The 24,617-nt window shown below is 42.5% G+C and overlaps 1 protein-coding gene across 6 annotated transcripts in view; it reads left to right on the plus strand.

The window, feature by feature from the left end:
* The window catches only part of AOAH (acyloxyacyl hydrolase), a 183,721-nt gene that overhangs the window by 58,686 nt on the left and 100,418 nt on the right, over window positions 1–24,617 (plus strand). For all 6 annotated transcript variants that reach the window (XM_043873042.1, XM_043873043.1, XM_043873040.1 and 3 more), the window contains exons 6-12: window positions 145–204; window positions 6,079–6,149; window positions 16,289–16,349; window positions 17,421–17,491; window positions 18,363–18,411; window positions 20,954–21,002; window positions 23,506–23,600. In XM_043873042.1, coding sequence (XP_043728977.1) covers window positions 145–204; window positions 6,079–6,149; window positions 16,289–16,349; window positions 17,421–17,491; window positions 18,363–18,411; window positions 20,954–21,002; window positions 23,506–23,600 — 456 coding nt within the window. The remainder of the gene's footprint in view (window positions 1–144; window positions 205–6,078; window positions 6,150–16,288; window positions 16,350–17,420; window positions 17,492–18,362; window positions 18,412–20,953; window positions 21,003–23,505; window positions 23,601–24,617) is intronic.

The following is a 24,617-nucleotide window of genomic DNA, read 5'->3' on the forward strand; positions in this document are numbered from 1 at the left end:
GCTTTCCTGTGAGTTACTTTATCAGAAAGCTATAGAATAATGCATTTATTGCTAAGTTATAAACTTAAAAAACCTAACTTTGGAAACCCAAAAAAAGAAAAGATGCAATACAAGTTGTAATATTGTTTAACTTTATTTTTATAGGAGGCATGGAAATTTACACTTGAGAAGGCCAGACAGATTGTCAAGAAATCCCCAGCTCTGGTAAGCAACTGACAGGGAGAATGCCAGCGTTGTCCTTGGCACCGTCACCTCCCTCTGGCCCCTGCTCTCCCACCCTGAAGACCAGGGGCTACTCCTGACACAAGCCTACAACATTCCACAGTTGAACTGGGACTCAAGTAGGAATATGAACCCTGTCCTCTTTTTTTCTCTTTTTTCTCCTCCCTTCTCTCTACAGCTGCATTTCTCACCTCCAGTTGGAGCTGGATAATCCTTAGTTGTGGGTTCTGCCCAGGGCATTGTAGAATGTTAGCAGTATCCTTGTCCTCTATCCGCTAGATGCCACCGCCCCCTACCCCACCCCCCCCCCATAGTCACCACAACCAAAAATGTCTCCTAGCATTGCCACATTATCCTCTGGCACTCACTGTTGAGAATTGCTGCCCTCCAGCAGATGATATTGGAGGAGACTGTAGCCTCCTGCTCCATCACTTTCTAAATATGTGATCTAGGCTGAGGCTCAGTTTCCCTATCAGTGAGACAGGGACAATGACAGCATTCCGTTCTCAAAACTAGGTATCAGGGCCTAAGAGAGTCCACGTGTGTGAAGTGCCTAGTGTCGTACCTGGGACTCATCAAGCACTCAACAGATGCTAGCTAAAATCATCACCATTATTATTCCCTTCCCCTAATTTTTCCTCTTTGCAATCATAGTTTTATTCAACAGACAGAATGCTTAGTTCAAACTGGTTATCATTAAGTCAAGTATTTGACTTGGGCCCTGCTGGTCAATCAGCCCCAGATGAAAAGGAAGCAGAAAGGTAAACCTTTGAAGAAGTGTCTCCCCTGATGCTAGCAGTTCTGGCAGGAAGGATTCATTCATTAGAGATGAGAGGACATGGCCCTCGTCCTTGACTCCTCCCTGCTGGCCCAGCTTGTCCTTCACCTGGTGCAATACATTCAAAGTAGTATTGATTTGGCAACATGGAAATAAAGGGGAGGAAAATTCCTTGTGGCTCAACCTGCCAGATTTAGCAAATAAAAACAGAAGATTAAATTTGAATTTCAAATAATGAATAATTTTTCATATAAGTATGTCCAGCACAATATTTTATTTGGCAACCCTACTTGAGGGGAGCACATGGGTTTTGATGTACAAGTCTGATACATGTTGAAAGACAGCATGAAGACATTTCTATTGATTAATCAATCATAATGCCTGCATCGTCAATTATTATTTAATTCAGTGAGTAATTAAAGGCCAACCATAGCTGGTTCAATTAATCTGCTTAAGACATGGAACAAGAAATTGAAGCTTCACATGAAACCTTGACCACCACCTTCAGAACCCTAAACAGACTGGAGAATAATACCATTTTTCTTTTAATTCTTCTCAACATGCATCTAAAAATTTATTCTCAGAGCCTTGTTTACTTCACTAGCACAAACTGCCTTGGCATTGACTCAAAGGCTAATTAGGACTTTACAATTTTTCATTTCTGTCACCAAAATTGCCAGCATAATTCATGGGGTAGGATTCCAACCATGCCTTGCAAGAAGCCAAAAAAAAAAAAAAAAAAAAAATCAACTGAACAATTCAACAATAAAAAAAAGCTCCTCAAAAATATCCTGCAATTTATTTACTCTCTAAATTAAAGCTATCAAAGAAAAAATAATCAGGAAATGCAAATAAGAGTCTTTAAAAAACTGCTCAGAGGACTGTGGCTGCAATTCATTCCATTGTGATGGCTGATGTAACTGTAGATCTAGCCAGAATGCAGAGAAACACACAGTAGGTTGCATATCATTTCAGCATAACCTGTCAGAAAATCCAGACTGGGGAAGAGTTAAGTGTTATGGCTGGGAGCCGGGCTCGGGGCGTTGGGGGGAGGTCTTCATGGATTTGGCAGATCCCTGAGCTTCTAAATGTTTAAAATACTTGAGTTACATCCTCAGTTTATTCTCACAAAAATGCCTGCAAAGTAGCTAGCATCTTTTTGTTATCAACCCCATTTTACAGATAAAAAAACTAAGAGTCAGATAGGTTAAGCAATTTCCTCATTCCACATAGCTTGTAAGTGAGAAACCCATCATTTAAGTTCAGGTTTAGCTTCTGCCCAGTTTCTAACCCTTCCACCATTACAATGGCTTTCAACCAGACCTCCTCAGTACTGAATTTCAGGAAGCACCATTCCCATCACAGGCTGTGTGACTATTAAAATTGTGCAGTGTACAATCTGCATAGCTGAACCTGATGGCCCTGATGGTAAACCTACCTACTCAACAGAATCATCTGGAGAGACTTTAAAAATTGCTACTGTTCAGACTTGCCCAGGGCTTCCCAGGTGACTCAGTGGTAAAGAAGCTACCTGCCAAGACAGAGACACAGCTTGGATCCTTGGGCTGGGAAGATCCCCCGGAGGAAGAAATGGTAACTCACTCCAGTATTCTTGCCTAGGAAATCCCATGGACAGAGAAGCCTGGCAGGCTATGGTCCATAGGGTTACAAAGAGTCAGACACGACTGAAGCAATTTAGCACTCATGCAAATTCAAGTAAAATAATATATGACAATGGTTTAAAAGCACTATATCTCTCAGAAATTCAATTTTAAGTTGGCTATGTACAGAAAGGGGCTTCCCTGGTGGCTCAGATGATAAAGAATCTGCCTGCAATGCAGAAGAGAAGTTATGCTCCCCCTTTGAGCCTCTATTTACCCCATTCACCACATTCTCATTTATTTAACCTCTGCTTATTGTTCTGTATTCATTTAACATCATGGGGTGGGCAAAGCTCCAGATGCAAGTAGAAGTTGGCTAAATAGATGGCAAAAATGAAAATGCTGCCTGAATCCTATGCCTCAGGACAGCCCAGATTTGGGACTTTCGTTTTAGATGGGATTACATGCAGCCAGATGTGCTGTTTAAATCCATCTCTGAGATAATAACAGCCCCCATGCTGCCTCTGTCTAGTAAGGTTTGAATTGAAAGGAAGGGGCTGTCAAATATGCAAGTGAGGATCTCTGCAGTGCTGCTCTGTGTCCATCTAAGTTCCCTTTGTAAGTTTGTAAGAAGAGGTTAGTCCTTCCCATACCATGTGATGAAAAAGCTGGATGATCAAAACATCTGTCTTAACAGAAGGAGTTCTGGGGATCCCTGGACAAGCTACATCACCTTCTGCCTACGTCCTATATCCAGTTTCTGCACAAAGAATGTCAAAGACAGCTGCAGCCTTAAGGCTGAATTTTGACAGTGAACAGCTGTGCATTTTATTCCACTATATCTCCTGTGTAGTAATTATCAGGCTGTCCTTATAAAATGTTTGATGTATTGGTTATCATCCATGTTAAAATCTGCATTGCCATTAGGTTAATTAGACCAAGGCCTTCAGACAAAGTAAATATAAAAACAAGTAACTCAAACTTTCAAATGCAACCTGATTCTGGATCTTAGAAAGCGTCTCTACAAATTGCCACCCATGTTATGGTATAATTGCATGCTGGTGTGTGTTTTGCAGTGTGTCTACGCTGCTCATCTCACTCAGTTACCAGCTCTCCAAACATCCCATGTTTTCACCCCCATCCCCCTCCTCCCGCCTTCCATCAGTGATTCCCAACCAGGGGCAATGCTGTCCCCCATCACCTCTCCTGGGGACATTTGGCAACAATTGGAAACATTTGGAGGCTGCTGACTATAGTGGCTAGATGCTGGATATGCTGCTAAATAGCTTACAATGCACAGGACAGCCCACAACAAAGAATTATTCAGCCCTGAATGGCAATAGTGCTGAGGTTAGAAAGCCCAGGACCAGGCCTTAGAGTCTTTATCTGCCAACGGGTTTTTCTGTCCCATCTTGCCTCCTCCAGGCTTTCCTGTCTCCTCCAGGGAGGTCTTTCTGAAAAACAGTGTGATCTCTCCCAGGATTCCCCACTGCCCTCAGGGCAGCACATGATGCAGCCTTCCAGGCTCATCCTAATATGTCCTTCCTTCCATGGCCAACCGCATTCTCCTGGCTCCTTATGCTCCAGCCAGGTTGAAATGTCCTGCAAGATGCCAGCCCCCCTCGTATGCCCACAGCCCTGTGCGGGGTGCTCCTCTGCTTCTCTTGCTTTGGTGTGGACTCCAACCACCTGGGACCTTTTAAAAATACAGATTCTGATTTGACAGAGCAATGGTGTGGCCAGAGACTCTTAGTCCTAAAAGTTCCTGGATGACATCCAGTGCTTCTGGTTTGTGATCACACTTTCTTCAGCCAAAGTCTACAGCAGTGGTTCTCAAACCTTAGTGAGCATCAGAGTGACTTGAAGCTATGAAAACACAAATTCCCGGGCCTTCCCCCAGGCTTTCTGAGTCAGTAGATTGTGGTGGAGCCCACGAATTATATTTGTAGCCAAGTCTGCAAACTGCCTTTGAGTTGAAAAGCGTGGAGCATCTGTCTCTTCCTTTCTCGCCTGCCTCCTCCTCCAGTTCCTAGAAAGCCATATTAATGCCTGGACCACGACAGCCCTCACAGAACATGCTAAGAGCTGGGATTATCCACCCCTATGCTCCACTAGACAGTAAGCTCCACGGCGACAAGGACAGCCTCTTCTGTCTCCACCTCTTGCATGTAGTTGAGGGCACTAGTCAGGATTGTTCCTCATTCTAGAAAGTTGTACCAACATCATGAAGATCCTTAAATATCTCATTTATAGCCAGAAAAGGTTACTTGTCTGCCTTTGCTAGGGTCAGAATACTGACAACTGTTAGCACCACTCAGCCATCTGAAGGACTCTCCTGTTTGGTGAGAATTACCACATGCTTCCCCGCTATCCAAAAGTAGACCATTCCTATGAAGTCTTTCCTCAGGCTAAGCAGCAACTACCTTAGGACTCATCTTGCTAACAGATGCACACAATAAGTGGAGATCAAGCAAGAAGCTCACAGACACGGTTCAAAGCTCTGGCTGCCTGATACTGAAGTGTTCAGTGTGGTTTCTGGGGAAGGAGCTGGGAGGGGCCCCTCAGTGCTCGGGGTTACTCACCGGCTCCACACTTGCTCTTGCAGAACAGATGATGAACCGTATTTTTGCTTTTCACTTTTTTTTTTTCTTTTTTTTATGAAAGTGAAAACTCCTCTTCGGATTTCTTTCAGTTCATGAAAATAGATACTAACGTATGTCTTTCATCAAATCAAGGTGGGGTGAAGTGAACGTTAAAAAAGCAGGAGATACCTGTCTCCCTTTCTCTCTTTGTTGATAAATGCCAGTTCCTGACTTTTTCTACCCTGTTGTTTTTCCTTTTGTCTGCGAAAAGCATCACAGGAACTGCAATACTTCTAAAAACACTGTTTAATTAAAAAAAAAAAAAAAGCCAGGGTTTTTAATTTATCCCCCAGCTAGAGTCTTATGTAAACTGCTGTCTGAAATCCCTTTGTTCAGGAAACTCTGGGGGGGCTTCATCTGCACCCCTTCCACCCCTCCACCTCCCAGGGAAGGGGTTTTCCTTCTTCCTAAGCCATCTCTCCCATTAGTCTTTATCTTTTAATAGGATGGAATTATCTTATTTGAAAACAGGTTTTAATTTTCAAGTCCTTTTTTAAAGCCACTGAAGATAGTGAGGAGAAGAATATTGTCTAAGTAGAATGGACCGAGGTGGGCCTCTTCTTTTGGGCAGAGCTGGAAAAGATAAGAAGATGGGACTAGCTGGCTGGGGGAAGAGAGACCTTCAAGCGAAGGAGCCAGCACAGAGGTGCAATGCATTTGGAGTGTGGGGACAGGAACAAGGGGTAAATGGAGTTAAGTAATATGGCCCAGATTCTGGAGAAAGAAGAGTCCAGAAATCCAAAATGTGTAGCCAAGAAGAGAGGAAGTACCTTTAGAAACTGGAGAACCATTCCTTGAAATGAATAACTCTTTCTGTTTTTGCTTTTCTCTCCAGAAATACTCCAGAAGTGGTTTTGATATTTGTTCACTCCCATTTTTGGCCAAGATCTGTCAGAAGATTAAACTGTATGTATATGAATGCCCCCTCCTGAGCACTAACAGGGGAGAGCATCTTTGGTGGTTTCTGTTTTTAATGATGAAAATGATCTTCAAGTTAAAAGGCATCTTTCTGAAGGTGAAAGTGTTTCTTGCTCATGACTTGTATAGAAACTAGAAGACTAATTAGCTTAGAACAAATCATTTTGGAAATAGACTGAATACCAGCATCTTTGAACCTCCAAGCCTGACTTACAGTCCTGGGCTGGAACACAGCCTTCCTGCCAGTACATGCTCACACCAGGGACGGGACAGCCCCTCCTCGCTGCGTAAGATCCAGACGAGGTCGGCCACCCGTTCTGGTGGGGACTCTGAGCATCTTTAGTGCAAGGCACTCATGAGGCTGGAAAAGGACCCTTGTTTTCAAGAGCACAACCTATTACCTAAAAACCCTAGCTCTAATATCTATGAACAGGGTTCCAAATGCAGAGATACTGTCCAGAGTTCCCAAGCCCTCCTGTCTCAGTTTAAAATCCCATGCTCCAGCTCACTCTAAGATTGTGCTGGGTGTCATAGTAACTACTGTCCAGAATATTGAAAGACGAAACAGTATCCTGAGAGGCACATTGGACTAAGAGGCAAAATAGCACAGGTCCCCTTCCACCCAGCTCTTTCCCTTGTAACTGGGGCAGGGCTGCTGCCGGGCAGTGTACGACCACCATTCCCAGGGCCAGATACTGAACTTTCACTGCATTTCTGCACTGAATTCTCATAATTCCATCACTATTCCCATTTTGAACAGAAGGCAACTGAGTCTTACAGAGGTAATTTTTCCGGGACTTCTTTCCAGTAGTTAAGACTCTGCTTCCACTGCTGGGGGCATGGGTATGATCCTTGGTCAGGGAACTATGATTCCACCTGCCACATGGTGTGGCCAAAAAGTTTTTTTTTTTGTTTTTTTTGTTTTTTTTAAAAAGTAACTTCTCCCAGCCACAAGGACCCAACATACACCCCCAGGTATATTGGGCCACACTTGTTCTCTGGAAACATCCCCTTTTGGACTCCTCTGCAGTGCTGTGTCTTGAGCCAGCGTTGAGGACTTGGGCCCCTTCATGTCTCCAAACCTCAGTTTTTCCATGTCTCAACTCAAGCCAAAGAGTCATTTGGAAGGTTTTAAAGATGCAGACTTCTTGGTCTGAGCCTTAGTGGGGGAACATGGCAGATTCCTAGGCTCCTGGTTAACTATGTCCTCCCAGGTGCTCCCATTCTAGTTCTGGAGCCAGACACAGGTGTTACATGTACAGATAATGCTTTAATGACTCAAAATAATATTCCTTCCCTGTAACATACTCATTGGGACCATGCCATCTGCCTGGACCCCTGTTGTTTTTATTCTCACTCTTCTGAAGGCAGTTCCTATCACTTGAGTGTGTTCTGGTCCAGCCTGGCTCTCATTGTGAAGGGATAGAGGGGAGAACTCTCCAGAGATGAGAGTCAGGCCTTATACCTGAACTGAGAGGTTGTGTTCATGTCTTAGAGCCGCTGTACTAAAATACCCCAACCTGGGTAGCTTGGAACAACAGAAATGTATTCTCTCCCAGTGCTGGAGGTTGAAAGTTTGAAAGCAATATGCGGGCAAGGTCCCTCTGAGACTCTATTCCCACTGATATTCCCTCAGAGACTCTGGATAGAATCCTCCTTGCCTCTTAGCTTCTGGCACTGGCTGTCCATCCTTGGGAACCCTGACTTTGCAGCTGCATCACTCCATTTCTGCCTTCTTCTTCGTGCATGGACATCTTGCCTGTGTGTCTGTCTTTTCCTTTTATAACCAGTCATATTGGATTAGTTCAGTTCAGTGCAGTCACGCAGTCTTGTCCAACTCTTTGTGGCCCCATGAACCGAAGCACGCCAGGCTTCCCTGTCCATCACCAACTCCCGGAGTTTACCCAAATTCCTGTTCATTCAGTCGATGATGCCAACAAACCATCTCATCCTCTGTCATCCCCTTCTCCTCCTGACCTCAGTCTTTCCCAGCATCAGGGTCTTTTCAAATGAGTCAGTTCTTCACATGAGGTGGCCAAAGTATTGGAGTTTCAATTTCAGCCTCAGTCCTTCCAATGAACACCCAGGACTGACCTCCTTTAGGATGGACTGGTTGGATCTCCTTGCAGTCCAAGGGACTCTCAAGAGTCTTCTCTAACACCACAGTTCAAAAGCATCCATTCTTCTGCACTCAGCTTTCTTTATAGTCCAACTCTCACATCCATACATGACCACTGGAAAAACCATAGGCTTGACTAGACAGACCTTTGTTGACAAAGTAATGTTTCTGCTTTTTAATATGCTGTCTAGGTTGGTCATAACTTTCCTTCAAAGGAGTAAGCATCTTTTAATTTTATGGCTGCAATCACCATCTGCAGTGATATTGGAGCCCAAAAAGATAAAGTCAGCCACTGTTTCCACTGTTTCTCCATCTATTTGCCATGAAGTGATGGAACCAGATGCCATGATCTTAGTTTTCTGAATGTTGAGACTTAAGCCAACTTTTTCACTCTCCTCTTTCACTTTCATCAAGAGACTCTTTAGTTCTTCACTTTCTGCCATAAGGGTGGTGTCATCTGCATATCTGAGGTAGTTGATATTTCTCCCGGCAATTTTGATTCCAGCTTGTGTTTCATCCATCCCTGTGTTTCTCATGATGTACTCTGCATAGAAGTGAAATAAGCAGGGTGACAATATACAGCCTTGACATACTCCTTTTCCTATTTGGAACCAGTCTGTTGTTCCATGTCCAGTTCTAACTGTTGCTTCCTGACCTGCATACAGGTTTCTCAAGAGGCAGGTCAGGTGGTCTGATATTCTCATCTCTTTCAGAATTTTCCACAGTTTATTGTGATCCACACAGTCAAAGGCTTTGGCATAGTCAATAAAGCAGAAATAGATGTTTTTCTGGAACTCTCTTGCTTTTGCGATGATCCAGCAGATGTTAGCAATTTGATCTCTGGTTCCTCTGCCTTTTCTAAAACCAGCTTGAACATCTGGAAGTTCACGTATTGCTGAAGCCTGGCTTGGAGAATTTTGAACATTACTTTACTAGGGTGTGAGATGAGTGCAATTGTGTGGCAGTTTGGACATTCTTTGGCATTGCCTTTCTTTGGGATTGGAATGAAAACTGACCTTTTCCAGTCCTATGGCCACTGCTGAGTTTTCCAAATTTGCTGGCATATTGAGTGCAGCTCTTTCACAGCATCATCTTTTAGGATTTGAAATACTCAACTGGAATTCTATCACCTCCACTAGATTTGTTCATAGTGATGCTTCCTAAGGCCCACTTGACTTCACATTCCAGGTTGTCTGACTCTAGGTGAGTGATCACACCATTGTGATTATCTGGGTCATGAAGATCTTTTTTGTACAGTTCTTCTGTGTATTCTTGCCACCTCTTCTTAATACCTTCTGCTTCTGTTAGGTCCTTACCATTTCTGTCCTTTATTGAGCCCATATTTGCATGAAATGTCCCCTTGATATCTCTAATTTTCTTCAAGAGCTCTCTAGTCTTTTCCATTCTGTTGTTTTCCTCTATTTCTTTGCATTGATCGCTAAGGAAGGCTTTCTTATCTCTCCTTGTTATTCTCTGGAACTCTGCACTCAAATGGGTATATCTTTCCTTTTCTCCTTTGCTTTTTGTGTCTTTTCTTTTCACAGCTATTTGTAAGGCCTCCTCAGACAGCCATTTTGCTTTTTTCATTTCTTTTTCTTGGGGATGGTCTTAATCCCTATCTCCTGTACAATGTCACGAACCTCCATTCATAGTTCATCAGGCACTCTGTCTATCAGATCTAGTCCCTTAAATCTATTTCTCGCTTCCACTGTATAATCACAAGGGATTTGATTTAGGTCATACCTGAATGGTCTAGTGGTTTTCCCCACTTTCTTCAATTTAAGTCTGAATTTGGCAATAAGGAGTTGATGATCTGAGCCACAGTTAGGCCCCGGTCTTGTTTTTGCTGACTGTATAGAGCTTCTCCATCTTTGACTGCAACAAATATAATCAATCTGATTTTAGTGTTGGCCATCTGGTGATGTAGGGACCACTCTAATGACCTCCTAAAGGAAATCAGTCCTGAATATTCACTGGAAGGACTGATGCTGAAGCTGAAGCTCCAACACTTTGGCTACCTGATTCCAAGAATTCATTGGAAAAGACCCTGATTCTGGGAAAGATTGAAGGTAGGAGGAGAAGGGGATGACAGAGGATGAGATGGTTGGATGGCATCACCAACTTGCTGGACATGAGCTTAGCAAGCTCTGGGAATTGGTGATGGACAGGGAAGCCTGGCATGCTGCAGGTCCATGGGGTGACAAAGACTGAGTGACTGAACTGAACTGAACTAATAACCTCATCCTAACTTAACAACATCTGCAAACATCCTCTTTCCAAGTAAGTTCCCATTCACAGGGACCAGGGGTTAGAACCTCAACAGCTCTCTTTGGTGAACACAGTTGAGCCCACCACAGAGGCACTTTTCCTATGTTCCTCCATCCTTCATCTCATGAGCTTCTTGGACGCTAAAGCCACTGAACAGCCCCCATCTGCTTTGAACGTATCTCAGGAGAGGAGAAGGCTGTGCTTCTGACCCACATTCAGAACCTCTTAGTTTAAGAACTTTTCCTGGTTCATCTGCCCACATGAGTTCCTGTAAGCCAGCTGTGTGAAGTGCTGGCCTAGATCCCGGAAACAGTTATCAACACTGCTTTTCATGAATAGAGGTGGAGGCGGACAGCATCAGGATATGAGGAGTGGAGGGGGAATATGAGACAGGAAAGAAGGTGCTGGGAGGCTGAGAGACAGCCAGATCCCTAGGTCCCCAGGCCCCTGATCATTTCATCATGCCTAGCTCTTGTTGAATTGAGACTCCTGTCTCCTCCTTGCTGAAATCATCATTATATTTTCTGTGTCAAACATGGGCCTGCAGGACCAAAACAACATCTCTGCAATTGAACCACCTTTGAAACACTGAATTCAAGAGCATCTGTGGCCAGAGATTTTCCTGGCCCAATTTTAAAGGGAAACTCTTTTTATGAAAAAGCAGAAGCAATACGTTTTTCTTCTTCTAAAAGTCATTGTGCTTCTGGTATAATTCATACCGGGTCACAGTTTATTCAGTGCTGTTTGGTTTATAAAGCACATTTAAATGCAACCTCATTTATTCATCAAATAATCTGTGGCTCAGTGATAATAATGACAAGGAAGAATAACCCAGTACTGTCTCTTTACCAGGAACTCTTATAAAGGCTGCCCTGCTTGCAGACCCCATTTTTGTCCCCCCTTTTAAAGATGTAAAGTTATTTTCCCAAAGTCACAGAACTAGTCATGGATAGATATGACATTTGGACCCAGAACCATTACATTGTCTGTGCCTTGACTCTGAGCCCCACTTTTAGATGAACAAGTTGGCTCTAGTTCATTTAATGCCTGATCCACTAACACAGTCGGTAGGTAGTAGAGACAAGCCTACATGTCTTCGACTGCATTAACCCTTCCATAAAATCCCCTCCAGTAAGAATGCCTCTCCTGCTCCTTGCCTCTCCCTGCGCCCCCGTTTGTTCTAATGCCTTCAAAATGCAATGGTGGCATCTCCACCCACGGTAAGAAGTTTTCCAGCTCCCAGCCACGTAGCTAGCCTCCTTGGTACCCCGTGCTCCCTGGCGCCTGCTCCTGCACCCTGTTCTTCCCTGGCTGCTTCCCTGTCAGTCTCCCATACCTACCAACAGCTTTGGAAGAGTGAGGACACCATTTCTTGGTAAGCTTTTTAGCCCTGGTTCCTACCACAGTGCTTGACCTCAGTAGGGACTCAATGAAGAAACAAGTGAATAAACAAAGAAAAAACACTAATTTATTAGAGACACAAATGTGTAGGATACCAGGCTACTGCCATGGGGCAACCAAGGATTTTGTTATTGTTTTGTTCTGATCAGAATTCACAGTGCCTATACACTGCCTAATTTTTTTTTTTATTGCAGCAATGGTGAGTCAGGAGGGTCCCCTCTTAATATCAATAATGCATTCTTTTTATTGAATTTCCAAATGCGTAAGCCCACCTATGTATTATTTCACATAAATTCACACAGGCTATCATATCCTATGTTAATTGCATTTTAAATTCATCATTCTTGGCTTTTTTCATTTGTTCCTTCTTGCTTATGCCCTGCTCTTGCCGCTCACCTCAGTCCCTATCCCCGCCACACAGTGAGCCGTGTAAACATGTCCGTATGTATCTTTCCATGGTTTTCTCTGCTTTCATTGCATCTTACAGAGATGCATGTAACACATCCACGTGCAGAAGCAACAGCCACTCTGACCCTGCACTGCTGCCTGGGACTCAAATGTGAGGCAGATACTCATGGATACTCATTTTCCCTAGTTTTCTTTTGTTGTAATGCCCCAGTTTCATGACATAGTTTTAGGCATTTTGAGCTTGAATAGCTCAATATTATGTAACGAATAACATTCAGCTGCAGTCACAATTGCTCACTGGGTCAAGCTTGTCAGCCCAGACCCCAGGCAGAGGGCAGGAGCAGCAAGCAGGTGATTGGCTGTACCAGCCAAGGTGATAACTGGAGTTCTAGGTATTCTCACTGTAAGTTTCCTGTTTTAAACATCTTTGCTGCCACAAATATTAGTTTCACCATATAACTAATTAGCTGTGAGACTAATTGCAAAATTAAAGAGACTTTATTACTAAATACAAAATACCTGAATATATTTAAAGGGTGAAAAGTGAAAGTCAGTCATGTCCGACTCTTTGGGACCGCATGGACTGTAGCCTACCAGTTTCTTCCGTCCATGGGATTTTCCAGGCAAGAATACTGGAGTGGGTTGCCATTTCCTTCTCCAGGAGATCTTCCCAACCCAGGGATTGAACCCAGGTCTCCCACATTTTAGGCAGATGCTTTACCGTCTGAGCCACCAGGGAAGTCCATTTAAAGGGTGCGTAGACTTAATGGCACTACCGTGCAGATGACTGACCTTATTTTGTGACTTGTACCTGAACACTTGTCTTCCAGGTCTTTCATTCTTAGTATTTTACACATTGATTCACCTCCTCATTCGGCATCACATTTTTTCTTTTTGCTAAAATTTCTTCCTTTGTTAGAGGAGGTATCAATTTCCAAATACTAGGATGCATATTTATACCCAAGCTTTGTATTGCATCCCATTCCTGTGTTTTTGCCTAGAAAGGAGCCTGGTGGGCTACAGTCCATGGGATTGCAAGAGTCAGACACCTCTGAGCACACACACATGTGTATTGTGTTATGAAAGCCTCTATACTGTTGTGTGATCCTGGCATCTTGTCATGTGTCTGTTGATAAACATTCCAGAGTTTTATAGGAAATGTGAGTTCAAATCTGCAATTTTATGGCTCTCATCCTCTTTCTCCTCTACTGTAGTGTGTTTAGAAATAAGAAACTGGCTCTTGGGGCAAATCATCATCATTTGTCATGATTTTTGTATGATACATATCAAACTATCAACCAGTCATTTTACCTTTTATGGCAAAATTGTCTTATGGCCAATTAGTTACACAGTGAGAATGTTTGTAACAAAAATGCTTGCTGTGAAGGTACTTACAGCAAAGAAGTTTACAGTAAAAATATCTAAAAATAATGGACATGCATAACTGGATTGGACATTGTGTGGCTGGGAACCTGAAAATCTGAAGAAAATCCATGGGTTGAATTGGGGATATATCCAGAAACTAAAATGTCGTAAGAGCAGACAACTTAGGCCTGTTTGCCCAGTCCTAGAAGCCACCTTTGGTATAGCTGTTAGCACTGTGCATAATAAAGACAAAAGCTAATATTTTGTGAATACTTATCACATGCTTGGCACAGGTCTTCCTTGCTTCACATGTAACAACTCATTTAGTCTTTGCAACAGTCCAAGGAAGCAGGTACTGACATTGACCCCATTTACAAATGAGCCAACAGATGTAAAAATGATGAAGTAATTTGCCTTAAGGTTATGTACAGCAGACCTGGGATTCAAATCCAAGGAGTCTAATTTCAGAACCTAGAGCTATGTTAAAGGGCTTCCCATACTTTTCCTTCCTACTAGAATGCCTGTCACCTAATTACTTGCTTTGAAAATGCTTTCTAATCCTTTTACTTTCACCTTAAGATTGCTTCCTTCCCTGTAGAGAGGGAAATGTCTTCCCTCTGTGTGGACAACCCTCTTAGAGAATTTTTCTCCATAGCACTGTAGCTATCTATTAATGCATTGTTTTCCCCATCCATCACTGTGCTCTTCTAGCATAGGAAATGTATCTAATACTCATCCTTAATATAAATCAAAATAATATGATGTCTGGCACATGGTAGGAACTTCAAAAATAGCTATGGAATGAATGAATGAATATTTTGGCATACAACCAAGTACCTGTAAGGATACACAATGTATCAAATTTATATACAATTTTGAAGAAGCAATGATAATAAAAGTCAACAATGCTTTATCCAAAACCTTGGAGCCAATTGTAATTTGGAATTCAGAATTTCCCAGATTTTAAGAGAGTGACATATCATGTATATGCTGTAAATCACCACACTCACTTACACTCTTAGCACCTCCTGATTAAACACATTTATATTTCAGCAGTGAAATATATGGATAATCATATTAAGTAGGGTATAGGTTAAGATCTAATTGCCTTAGATTGGTTTAGGTCAAATTTTGCCACCAAATAAATTAGCTGCAACATTGAAAATAAGAAACAACTCTTGGTTTTCAGGACTGTTTGGATATGTGGGCTATGAATAAGGGATTGTGGAGTTTATGTAAATTGCAACTTATGAGATTTAGGATGGCCAATCTACCCATGCATGTCTAGAATGTATGGTTTTGTTTAGTTACTTCAAGCCTTTAAAATAAACAAGTAAAGGTTAATTTAATGACCAAACATTCTAATTCTAGAAATTCATTTGTTCCTTCCTTCAAGGACAAACTCTCACCCCCAAAGTGGCAAAGGTAGGAGGAGATAGTTTTGGCATCACTGAGAGAGACCTTTCACCCAGCGCTTTTTCTCAGACTGATAATACGGCTGTTTGGGTTTGTTCATCCTCTTTCTCCTCCCTACCCCATCCCTCTCCCTCCTCCTCTTCCTCTTATTCTTTCTCTTGCTCTGTGTCTTTCCTCCTTTTCTCAACTAGGAGCCTAAAACAGCTATCCAAGAGGTCAAATACATACATGGGAGAACCCTACCTATCCTTACAGGGGATGTCATCTCCCAAGAGGTCTATAAAGTGGACTTCCGGTGGCTCCACCATCCCAGAGCTCTTAAGACAGGCTCCCCACCACCAGTTAGGCTCCATGCTGGCTCTGGCTGAATTCGCTAGCCTTGAGACTCTCAGAACTGCTGAGAAGCTCTTGATTCAGAAGACCATTTACTAAAACCTATAAGGGAGCGTGTTACTCTCTCTACATTCTAAGCTCCAAGAGTAACCTCACTCTGCCATATGATGGCACTTGCCTGCTACTCTGTAAGTGATTCTCCTAAAGGGAAAACAGTGTTTACCATTTGGAAGCTGGGGAAAGTCTGGTAGTGAAAACTTAGGGGAAATCCTCGCTCAAAGGAGGTATCCGTAGTTTTTGGCATTAATTGCTTGATCATCAATCACATCAATTACACCCGGCACTTGAAGGGGAGTGACAACTAAATGCCTAATGGTTCTCAGATGAAGTGATTTAAAAGAGGAGAATCTTAAGAAAAGACTTCTGTCCCAGAATGTGTAAAATGTGTAAAATCTCTAGTACTAAGTTCATTGACTGGACCAAAAATGTAGTCTCCTTTCCTGAGGACCTCAACAGGCCATATTGCATGCCCTCTAAAACTTGAGTTCATTATATTTTACTTACCCATATAGGCCAAGTAAAGTGTCAGAGAGAAAATCGTTCTGTTGAGTAGAGAGCAGAAATAAGCAAAGTTGGGTACTGGTACTCAATTTTATCTTTACTTTTAACATTTTTATTTAGGCCCTTAATTTTATTTTTAGAATGGGGTTTTGTTAAGTAAACTCAACACAGTAATATCTAAACATGTCTGTGTTTATTTTCACAAACACACTTTCTTTTTTCTTAGCTCACAGGTGTTTCATTTTCTTTCTTCTAGAGCTATACAAAATTCTGTGCCATTAGAAGATGCAGATTCAGACAAATATAGTGATTTCCCAGTGAGTATTGTTAAGAGTAACCAGCCATTCAGTAAATATTAAATTGCTTCCTATAAATTTCTTTCCTTTAATAAGACAAGATTGAATGCCATTTGAATGTATTATTAATTTGATAATACACCATTTTTATAATGTTTATATACCTTTATGGTATCTCCACATGGACCATCAAAGTGGATCTTAGTCCTAGACTGTTTTCATTTCCTGAAGCCGTTCCCAGCTGGAATTTTCCATGGGGATAACAGTTATCTTGATAACATGTCATAAATTATTTTCAAAATTCTTAAATATACTTTAACTTACTTTTTTAAAGTGTATATGTGTTTGTGTGCACATGTTTGATTTAGAACAGTTAGGATATCATAATATTCTCTGTGAAATTCAACAAGCAAGTAACAGATGTCACAAACTTTCCAAAGTTGATGGGCTCTCAGATACTCTACCTGGCAATTTGAGAAATAAAAGCATTGTTTAACATCATCATGGCTCTTGATCCTTTTGAATCAGACATGTCAAAAATATAATAAATCCATGCAAGTAACCAGTTTGGCTAGAGAGTTTTTAATTATTCAGTAAAATTATTAATTGTTGGACACCATAAACCAATTGCTTTGGGGCCTGAGAAAATTGATGATTAATAGAAAAAGTTCAGGGAGTTGGATGGCCCTTCTGTGTGTGGAAGTACACATAGACACATACAAATGAACACACATGTACACACAGACACATGTGTGTGAAACGTGCATTCACATAACCACCCATGTGAATGTACACGTGCTCACGTATTTGCAAATTCACACAGATGCATCCCCATACTTTCACATATTGGCACACACACACACACTCACACACATGCTACACCTGTGACTGGCCCTGGTACCATATTTCTGTTTCACCTCACTCGGGAGGTCTTAGCATATTCATCTTAATTTTCTTAGTGATCTCTGGTGTTCCCAGACTATATTTGAATTTGAAACTGCAGATGTCAATACCTCTCTGACAGCTCTGACTGGGCTTCACCGTGGACAACATCAAAGCAGAACTGACCCTGTGTGTGCTCTTCCCTTTCAGGCACTGCGAGGCTTTCACTGGCGAGGGAGAGATTGCAACGACAGCAACAGGATGGCGTACCCAGGCAGAAGGTAACGGTCTCTGCTCATCACTGACTTTGAAAATTACCTTCTGAAAAGGAGGCAGGAGGTATAGTTATCTCCTCCAGCCTACAGGATTCGTGCTTACAGAGAGAAGGGACGTCCGTGTCCTCGCTAAAGTAAAACTCAATTAAAAAAAACAGTAATTGTTCATTTTATTGCCCCCCCAAATGCTCATCGAGCATGGCCAACCACTTTGCATCATGCTGCATGGTAAACAAATAGAAATACGAGTTTACAGTCTAGTGGAAGAAACAAGTGAGTAGACAGGTTATTGTGGACGTTTATCCGTTCTCCTGCTCGAGCTCTACGGGCAGCCCTGGGCCCAGAAAGAGTAGCCTTTTCCACCAAGAGTAAGGCAAGGACTGCAGGGAGTGGAGTGCGGGTTTCATTTTAGTCCCAGGCTGATGTTCAGCCAATCACATCTCAGAACTGAAACTGGATATGCCAGCCTTCATCTTAGCTGTGACTACAGTGCTGAAGCATTAACCAGATGTTTGGGACTTTAGAGGCGTAACTCTAATGGTGTCGCCTGTCTGAAGAAAATAGACTGCAGATGTGTTCATTACGCTCATCAGCACCATTACCCAACAATACCGCCCATGAATGTAGTCAGTTATGAAAAGGCTGCATTTGGTCCCCAGCTCCCAGCAAACACCCAAAGCCAAGACAATGACAAAGAGGCCAAGTGAGGCTTCTGTGGGCCACAACACACAATGGTGTGTGGCATTTTTCCTTGAAGAACCTGTTGGCTATCAGTGACACTTGGTGTAGCACTCATTCATTCATTCCTTCATTTGTGAAGCTGACATTCAGAGTGATAAATATATGCTGAAGACTAATGTGGCTGTCCTCTCTGTAGGCCAGACAACTGGGACTCATATCAAGATTCAAACTGTAATGGCATTTGGGTAAGCAACTAAATTCAGACTTAACCCTATTCTCTGGCTTTCTGCCCTCCTTACAAGCCCATTGCCTGTTTGCTTAGTCAGACCTAAGAAAGAAGATAAGATGGTAGGCTAAGGCAACTCTTTTTCTGCTGTTTGAAAGAGGGCCATAGAATCCAATCACACGTGAAAAGTGTCAATGATGTAATGAGAGCTGAGGCTCTCAGTCACAGCCACTGTAAGTCTTGTTTGAGGTCACTCACACCTAACCCCTTGATTCTGTCTGAAACAGTGTGAAGTTAAATGGATCGTGGTGTTAGCAAAGTTTTTACAGCAACCCGAACAGCTGGTGGAGCAAATCACATGCTGCCACCATTTCATTGCAGCCGTATTTTTCCCTGTTTCATAAGGCTAGCCAGGCAGAGAGGAAATTACCTGTAGTTTCCCCACTCCCTACATCCCGAAACATCTATGCTGCTACCCTGGTTCCTTATGAATAATAGATTAGTAGCTTCCAGTAGAGAAAAGGGAAGGAGAAAAGCCAAACACGTACCTGAAGACAGCAACAGCAGCAAATCAAATTTTGTGAGGTCTTGAGCTTATAGGATTTGAGGGGTCCTCATGAAGGAAAAAGTATACCAAATACAAAAGCAAGTATAAAAGTATGATTAACTAGAATGATAAAAGAAATCTTAACAAATTCCCGGAGTCTTGGAAATTCAGGTCCTTTTCTTTTGAGATCTCTTTTCCAATTTACCAGGAGTGCTTAAGTGGAAACATTGTTCTGGCTGCAGCCAGACTCCTCTCCACCTAAAACACTCTACCGCTCCCAGCTGCTCCCAGCACTCACACAGGCAGGGATGGTACAAACAAGGGGCCTTGAAGTTTAAGATTCCCCAGCTTCAAGATAAATTGCCTCTGAATGGCTGCCTAATTTGTCTGCTTGGATGAAGAGGAGAAAGTGTCTGTAAATAGTTTCTTCTCTCCAGGACACTGATGGTCTGTTGTTTCTGGGATATGGAGAGCAAGACAGATTGTATCCTAGTATAGCCCAGCGCACCCACCCTATCATTAGTCAGATTGCCTTCTCATGAGGAGGGGAAGACATCACCCCTAGTCTTAAGGTATGGAGGTGTCAGGACCCCTAAGGCAGCTCTTGTTCTTATAGACTCAAGCTTAGCTGTCCTGTTGAATGACATGGAAGTTATTAGTATGTGAAGCTCCTATCTTGGTTCCATGACCCCATCCCTACCTCTGACATGTGACCCCACCTACATATGGAAGGCCAATAAGAGATTGTGCTACACCAGTGGAAATCTACCAGGAGCCCAGAGAGGCAACACTCAGAGTTCATCATCAGTTAATAGGAAAAAGACACATGACCTTCACACCTATCCCTTTCCACATAGGAAAGATGACTCCCAGAATCACAAAATCATGAACTCAGAGAGGATTTTGCAACCGCCAAGTCCAACATTTTCCTAACTGTGTCCAGGAACTCCTCTATCGAGTGGGAAGTTAAAAGATACGGGAGGGGTGCTATAGCCAAGTTTAGAAAGTACTGGGTCAAATAAACCTAAACAGTTTTCTTTACTTCTGAATTCCTCATCATCTTTAATGTGAGCCCCCAAGACCAAGAGAGTGAACACACTGTTTCCAATACATCTCTGACCATCAGGCTCTTCCTAGAATACTGTTAATACCATAACTATCTAGTGGAATGCCAGTGCTCTCCAGACCAGTTTGACAAGCAAAACAAAACAAAAACCATAACTATATATGTGTATTAACTTTTCCTTAGGGTTATCCAGACTCTGCTTGAACCTTCCAAGGACCAGTTACTCTACTAATGCACAGACTTAGTGTTCAGTGTTAGGAAGTGCCCTCAGCTATGGGAACCCTGTCCAACTCACAAGCTTGACCTCACTTGTGGGTTTCTCAGCGTCATTGTATCAACATTTGGGATGACGTCTTACTGTTTGGGCTGCCTTGCAAAATGTAGGATGATCAGCGGCATCTCTGGCCTCTCCCCACTAAATGCCCGTAGCTCCCCCTCCTCACACTGGAACAACCAGAGATGTCTCCGGACATTGCCAAAGTCCCTTGGGGACGGTTGCAGGGCAGGGGTGAGTAGGGGGCTGCCTTAAAATCAGCCCCGTTGAGAATCACTGCTCTAGAAGCATCGATCCTTAGGCACTGGAGAAGTCAGGATACTTAGAGCTCCAGTTCAGAGACCGCTGAGCCCACTCTACCCCTGTGTCCCAGGCACTGAATGGACCCTCAGTGCTCCCTCCCAGTGACACTTCCAGCACTCAAAGCTCTGCCCTGCATCCTTCTGAGCAAGATGGTCCAGTTTCTGGATTTCTCCTTATTCCTACCCCCAGGTCCTTAAAGCCTAACTCACTTACATAGAATGTTGCTACGTTGGATTAAGGGCTCAAGAGACTTTAAAGGATTTTATCTACTGATTTGTCTTTGTGCTTTAAAAGCCATCTGGGGAGGATTTTGTACTTGTGTCTCATAAATTTAAAAGCAAACTGCTAATCTCGTCATTTCTCTCTTAAAGGGTGTTGATCCAAAAGATGGAATCCCATACGAGAAGAAATTCTGTGAAGGTATGAATGGTAAAAATCAGTGTATTTATCCTAATAGAATATTCTTTTCTAGTCTGAGTCAAACTGAATCAAACAGACAAATGAGGAAGTGCCTGATGCTACAGCATAATGTTGACCAGTTTACATTTGGTTTCATGATAACTTAGAAAAATATATGAAAAAGATTATAGAAATGAGGCAGAATCTAGACAAAGAAAAACTGAGTTTAACTGATTCCTTTATTGGGTGACTGGAAAGTTATTAGAGGGATAGTTAGGGAGTTTTGGATGGACATGTACACACTACTACTTTTAAAATGGATAACCAACAAGGACCTACCGTATAGCACAGGGAACTCTGCTGAATATTATGTAACAACCTAATTGGGAAACGAATTTGAAAAACAATAGATACATGTATATGTGTAGTGAAAGTGAAAGTGAAGTCATTCAGTCGTGTCCGACTCTTTGTGACCCCATGGACTGTAGCCTACCAGGCTCCTCCATCCATGGGATTTTCCAGGCAAGAGTACTGGAGTGGGCTGCCACTTCGTCTCCAGGAGATCTTCCCAAATCAGGGATTGAACCTGAGTCTCCCGCATTGTAGGCAGATGCTTTACCGTATGAGCCACCAGGGAAGTCCCTGTATATGTATAACTGAATCACTTTGTTGTACAACTGAAGTTGACACATTATTAATTAATCAACTATACACAAACATAAAATATAGTTTCGTCTTAAAAGCTGTAAAATAGATACCATGGAAACTTAAATCTAGCACTTCTCCAAATAAGAAAAATAAGTAGAGGTGATAATCTTCTATCTTCTCTGTGTCCTTCTCAATACACCATAAGGTCAGACATCTGGGCTTGTGTCAAATGGGTTAAAGGCTTGTATCTGGGTAACTTGAGGGAGGCCACCAAACTATAACAGCTGAGAGTTCCCAAAAACACTTGAACAAAAGCTCTGTATTCCAAATGCCCACATGCCACAGACACCTGGGCCGCCAGGACTCTTTGCACTCTTTGTTTAGTTGCTAAGTCACGTCCAACTCTTTTGAGACCCCATGGACTGTAGCCTGCCAGGCTTCTCTGTCCATGGGATTTCCCAGGCGATAATACTGGAGAGGGTTTCCATTTCCTCCTCCAGGAGATCTTCGCGACCCAGGGATTGAACCCGCACTTCCCACGTCTCCTGCATTGGCAGGTGGTTTCTTTACCGCTGTGCCACTTGGGAAGCCTACCAGTACTCTTAGGAGAAACTTACTAATACCAACCACATAGTGCTGAAAGCATGGTACTGCTGATGCCCAAAGAGCCTCAAACAAGACCCTATGGTAGCATCACTAGTTTTGTTTAGGCAGTGCTTTTTCCTAACATTTAAAAATATTTCATTCACTCGACAGGATATTTCATGAATACCTATTCCTATTATGCACCAAGGACTATATTGGCTCTGAGTTTTCATGGGCAGACATGATATAGTCCTTGTCCTCAATCAACTTAAAGTCTAACTGTCTCTAAGCTGTCAGAGGAGTAGGACAGAGGTAGAAAATGTAAGGACCCAATACACAAGTCATACCATTTAGAAATGCTGTTGGATGAATAAAAGAATGAATTAACAAACAAATGAATAAATAAGCATCTAAGTGAAACCATGGTGTGAGGCTCTGGGGTCACTATGGGAAGTCTCTTGGATTCCCTAAATCCCATCCCCTCCTCGATGTCCTGGGTCTTTTCAGTCTGCAGTTGCATAGCCAAATGCTAGCTGTCCCAGAGTCCTGAGATAGGGAGCCACTGGAGTAAGGCTGGACCATCCTTGGCTTGATTCAGGGGGGGTTGTAGGTGGGGAAAGGAGTCTCTCCTGTCTGACTCTGGGAGGCATCACTTGATTCTTTCAGGACTTTAAGAATTTTGGAAGAGTACATGCATCACCCATGGGTGAATTCCTCAGAATCAGATTAAGTGATTTGTAACCTCAAATGTACAAGGCTGCACAGTGACTTTATTTCTCCATTTCTCCATCAATCAGCCATAATTGTCCATTTGGCGCTTTTGCCTTTATAGATTCAGGACTTTAAAAATCCATAACATGTTTGAAAAATCAAAATTGCTCCATGAGATCACGAATTCCTAAAGTGAATTATAATAGAAATGGGTATGCTTTCCAAGAAAGCAATTTTCAGGACCAAAATCTGGGCATATTTCTGAGTTCAGATAAAGTTTTGATGTTTTTATTCATCCATCATTCACTCAAGAGGTTGCACAGCAGTTTGTTTTATGCGGAGCTAGGAAACACACCTGCATCTCTATAGTTTAGTTGGCAGTTTCAGTGGCCTAGAAATCTCATTCAGCTCCTAAATGCTATGCCCCTCACCCTCCAACACTCAAAAAGTGGCAATGTATCACTGTTATGATGCTCCATGCACGGAATACACACCAGGGTATGTGCTCACCTAACCACCTAACCTGGAGGCTCCAAACTACTTGAGTGCGTAAATAATGCAAATAAATTGTGCCCCCTAGGTTCACAGCCCAGGGGAGTCATTTTGCTGGGAGACTCAGCTGGGGCTTATTTCCACATCCCTCCTGACTGGATCACAGCTTCGCAGATGTCTTTGGTAAGTAATTTTGGCAGTAATCATCCCCGACGTGCTGGCCTTTGTATTTGTTTCCCCCTTGCTCTCTATAAATGTAATGCCAGTTCCAAACAGGTGCGAATTTCCCTTCTCAGCACAATCTGCCATAAAAGGCACATCCGCTGCCATTTCAGTTCAGTCCAGTTCAATCAATGCGATAAGAACAACACTCTCACAACAAGACCATCTTGTCCATTAGAGAAGGAGGATGGTGCTCCTGACAGGTGGGAAGGAATGTGGGGACAGTGGGGAAGCGCTTGTCACATGACCACCGTGGGATGTGGTTCCTTCTTCAACCTGCTAGAAAATGGGACTGCTGATTCAGAGAAATTAAACTACAGAAATGATCGATTCTTCCTTGATCCTTTTTTGCACCGTGAAGAAATCAGACATGAACCTGAACACTCTCTAACTGGGCCTTTTCCAGTTTTCTAAACTGGGCAAACACAGCACCCCCTCATAAGGATGAGAAAACAGAGAAACATTTGAATATAGAAAAAATGTTCATGATCTCCAAAGAGGAGAGCTCTTTCAAAAAAAGCTTGCGACAGGAAAGTGAAGTTTTTAAAATATTAAATCAGATTCTCAGTAATAATTTGAGGAGACAGCACTCGTGAAAAAGGAACAGTCTGAGACCAGGGAAGACTACTTTTAGGTGAAACAATAATTGCCTGATGTAAAAATGCGATGGCCATACTGATGAGCAAGTTGCACAATGAGAAACAAACAGGGTGAGAAAACCAGTCAGCCCACTGGGGAAATTCTGAAACTCATATAAGAGGCATATAGGATAGGTCCTGGAGATCGACTAGGAAACCCAGAAGAAGAGAATACATCAGACAAAGAAGTGGTGACCAAATTAAAAAAAAAAAAGATAATTTTCTTTAGTTGTAGAAATCCTTGACTTTAATATAAAACCCACTGAACTCCAGAAAGTGTAAAACAGACTCTCCTCATCATGTCTGGCCTTTCATTTTTATCCCAAATATAAAGAATAAT

The sequence above is a fragment of the Cervus elaphus genome, chromosome 18 (genome assembly GCF_910594005.1).
Source record: "Cervus elaphus chromosome 18, mCerEla1.1, whole genome shotgun sequence".
In the NCBI taxonomy this organism is placed as follows: Eukaryota; Metazoa; Chordata; class Mammalia; order Artiodactyla; family Cervidae; genus Cervus; species Cervus elaphus.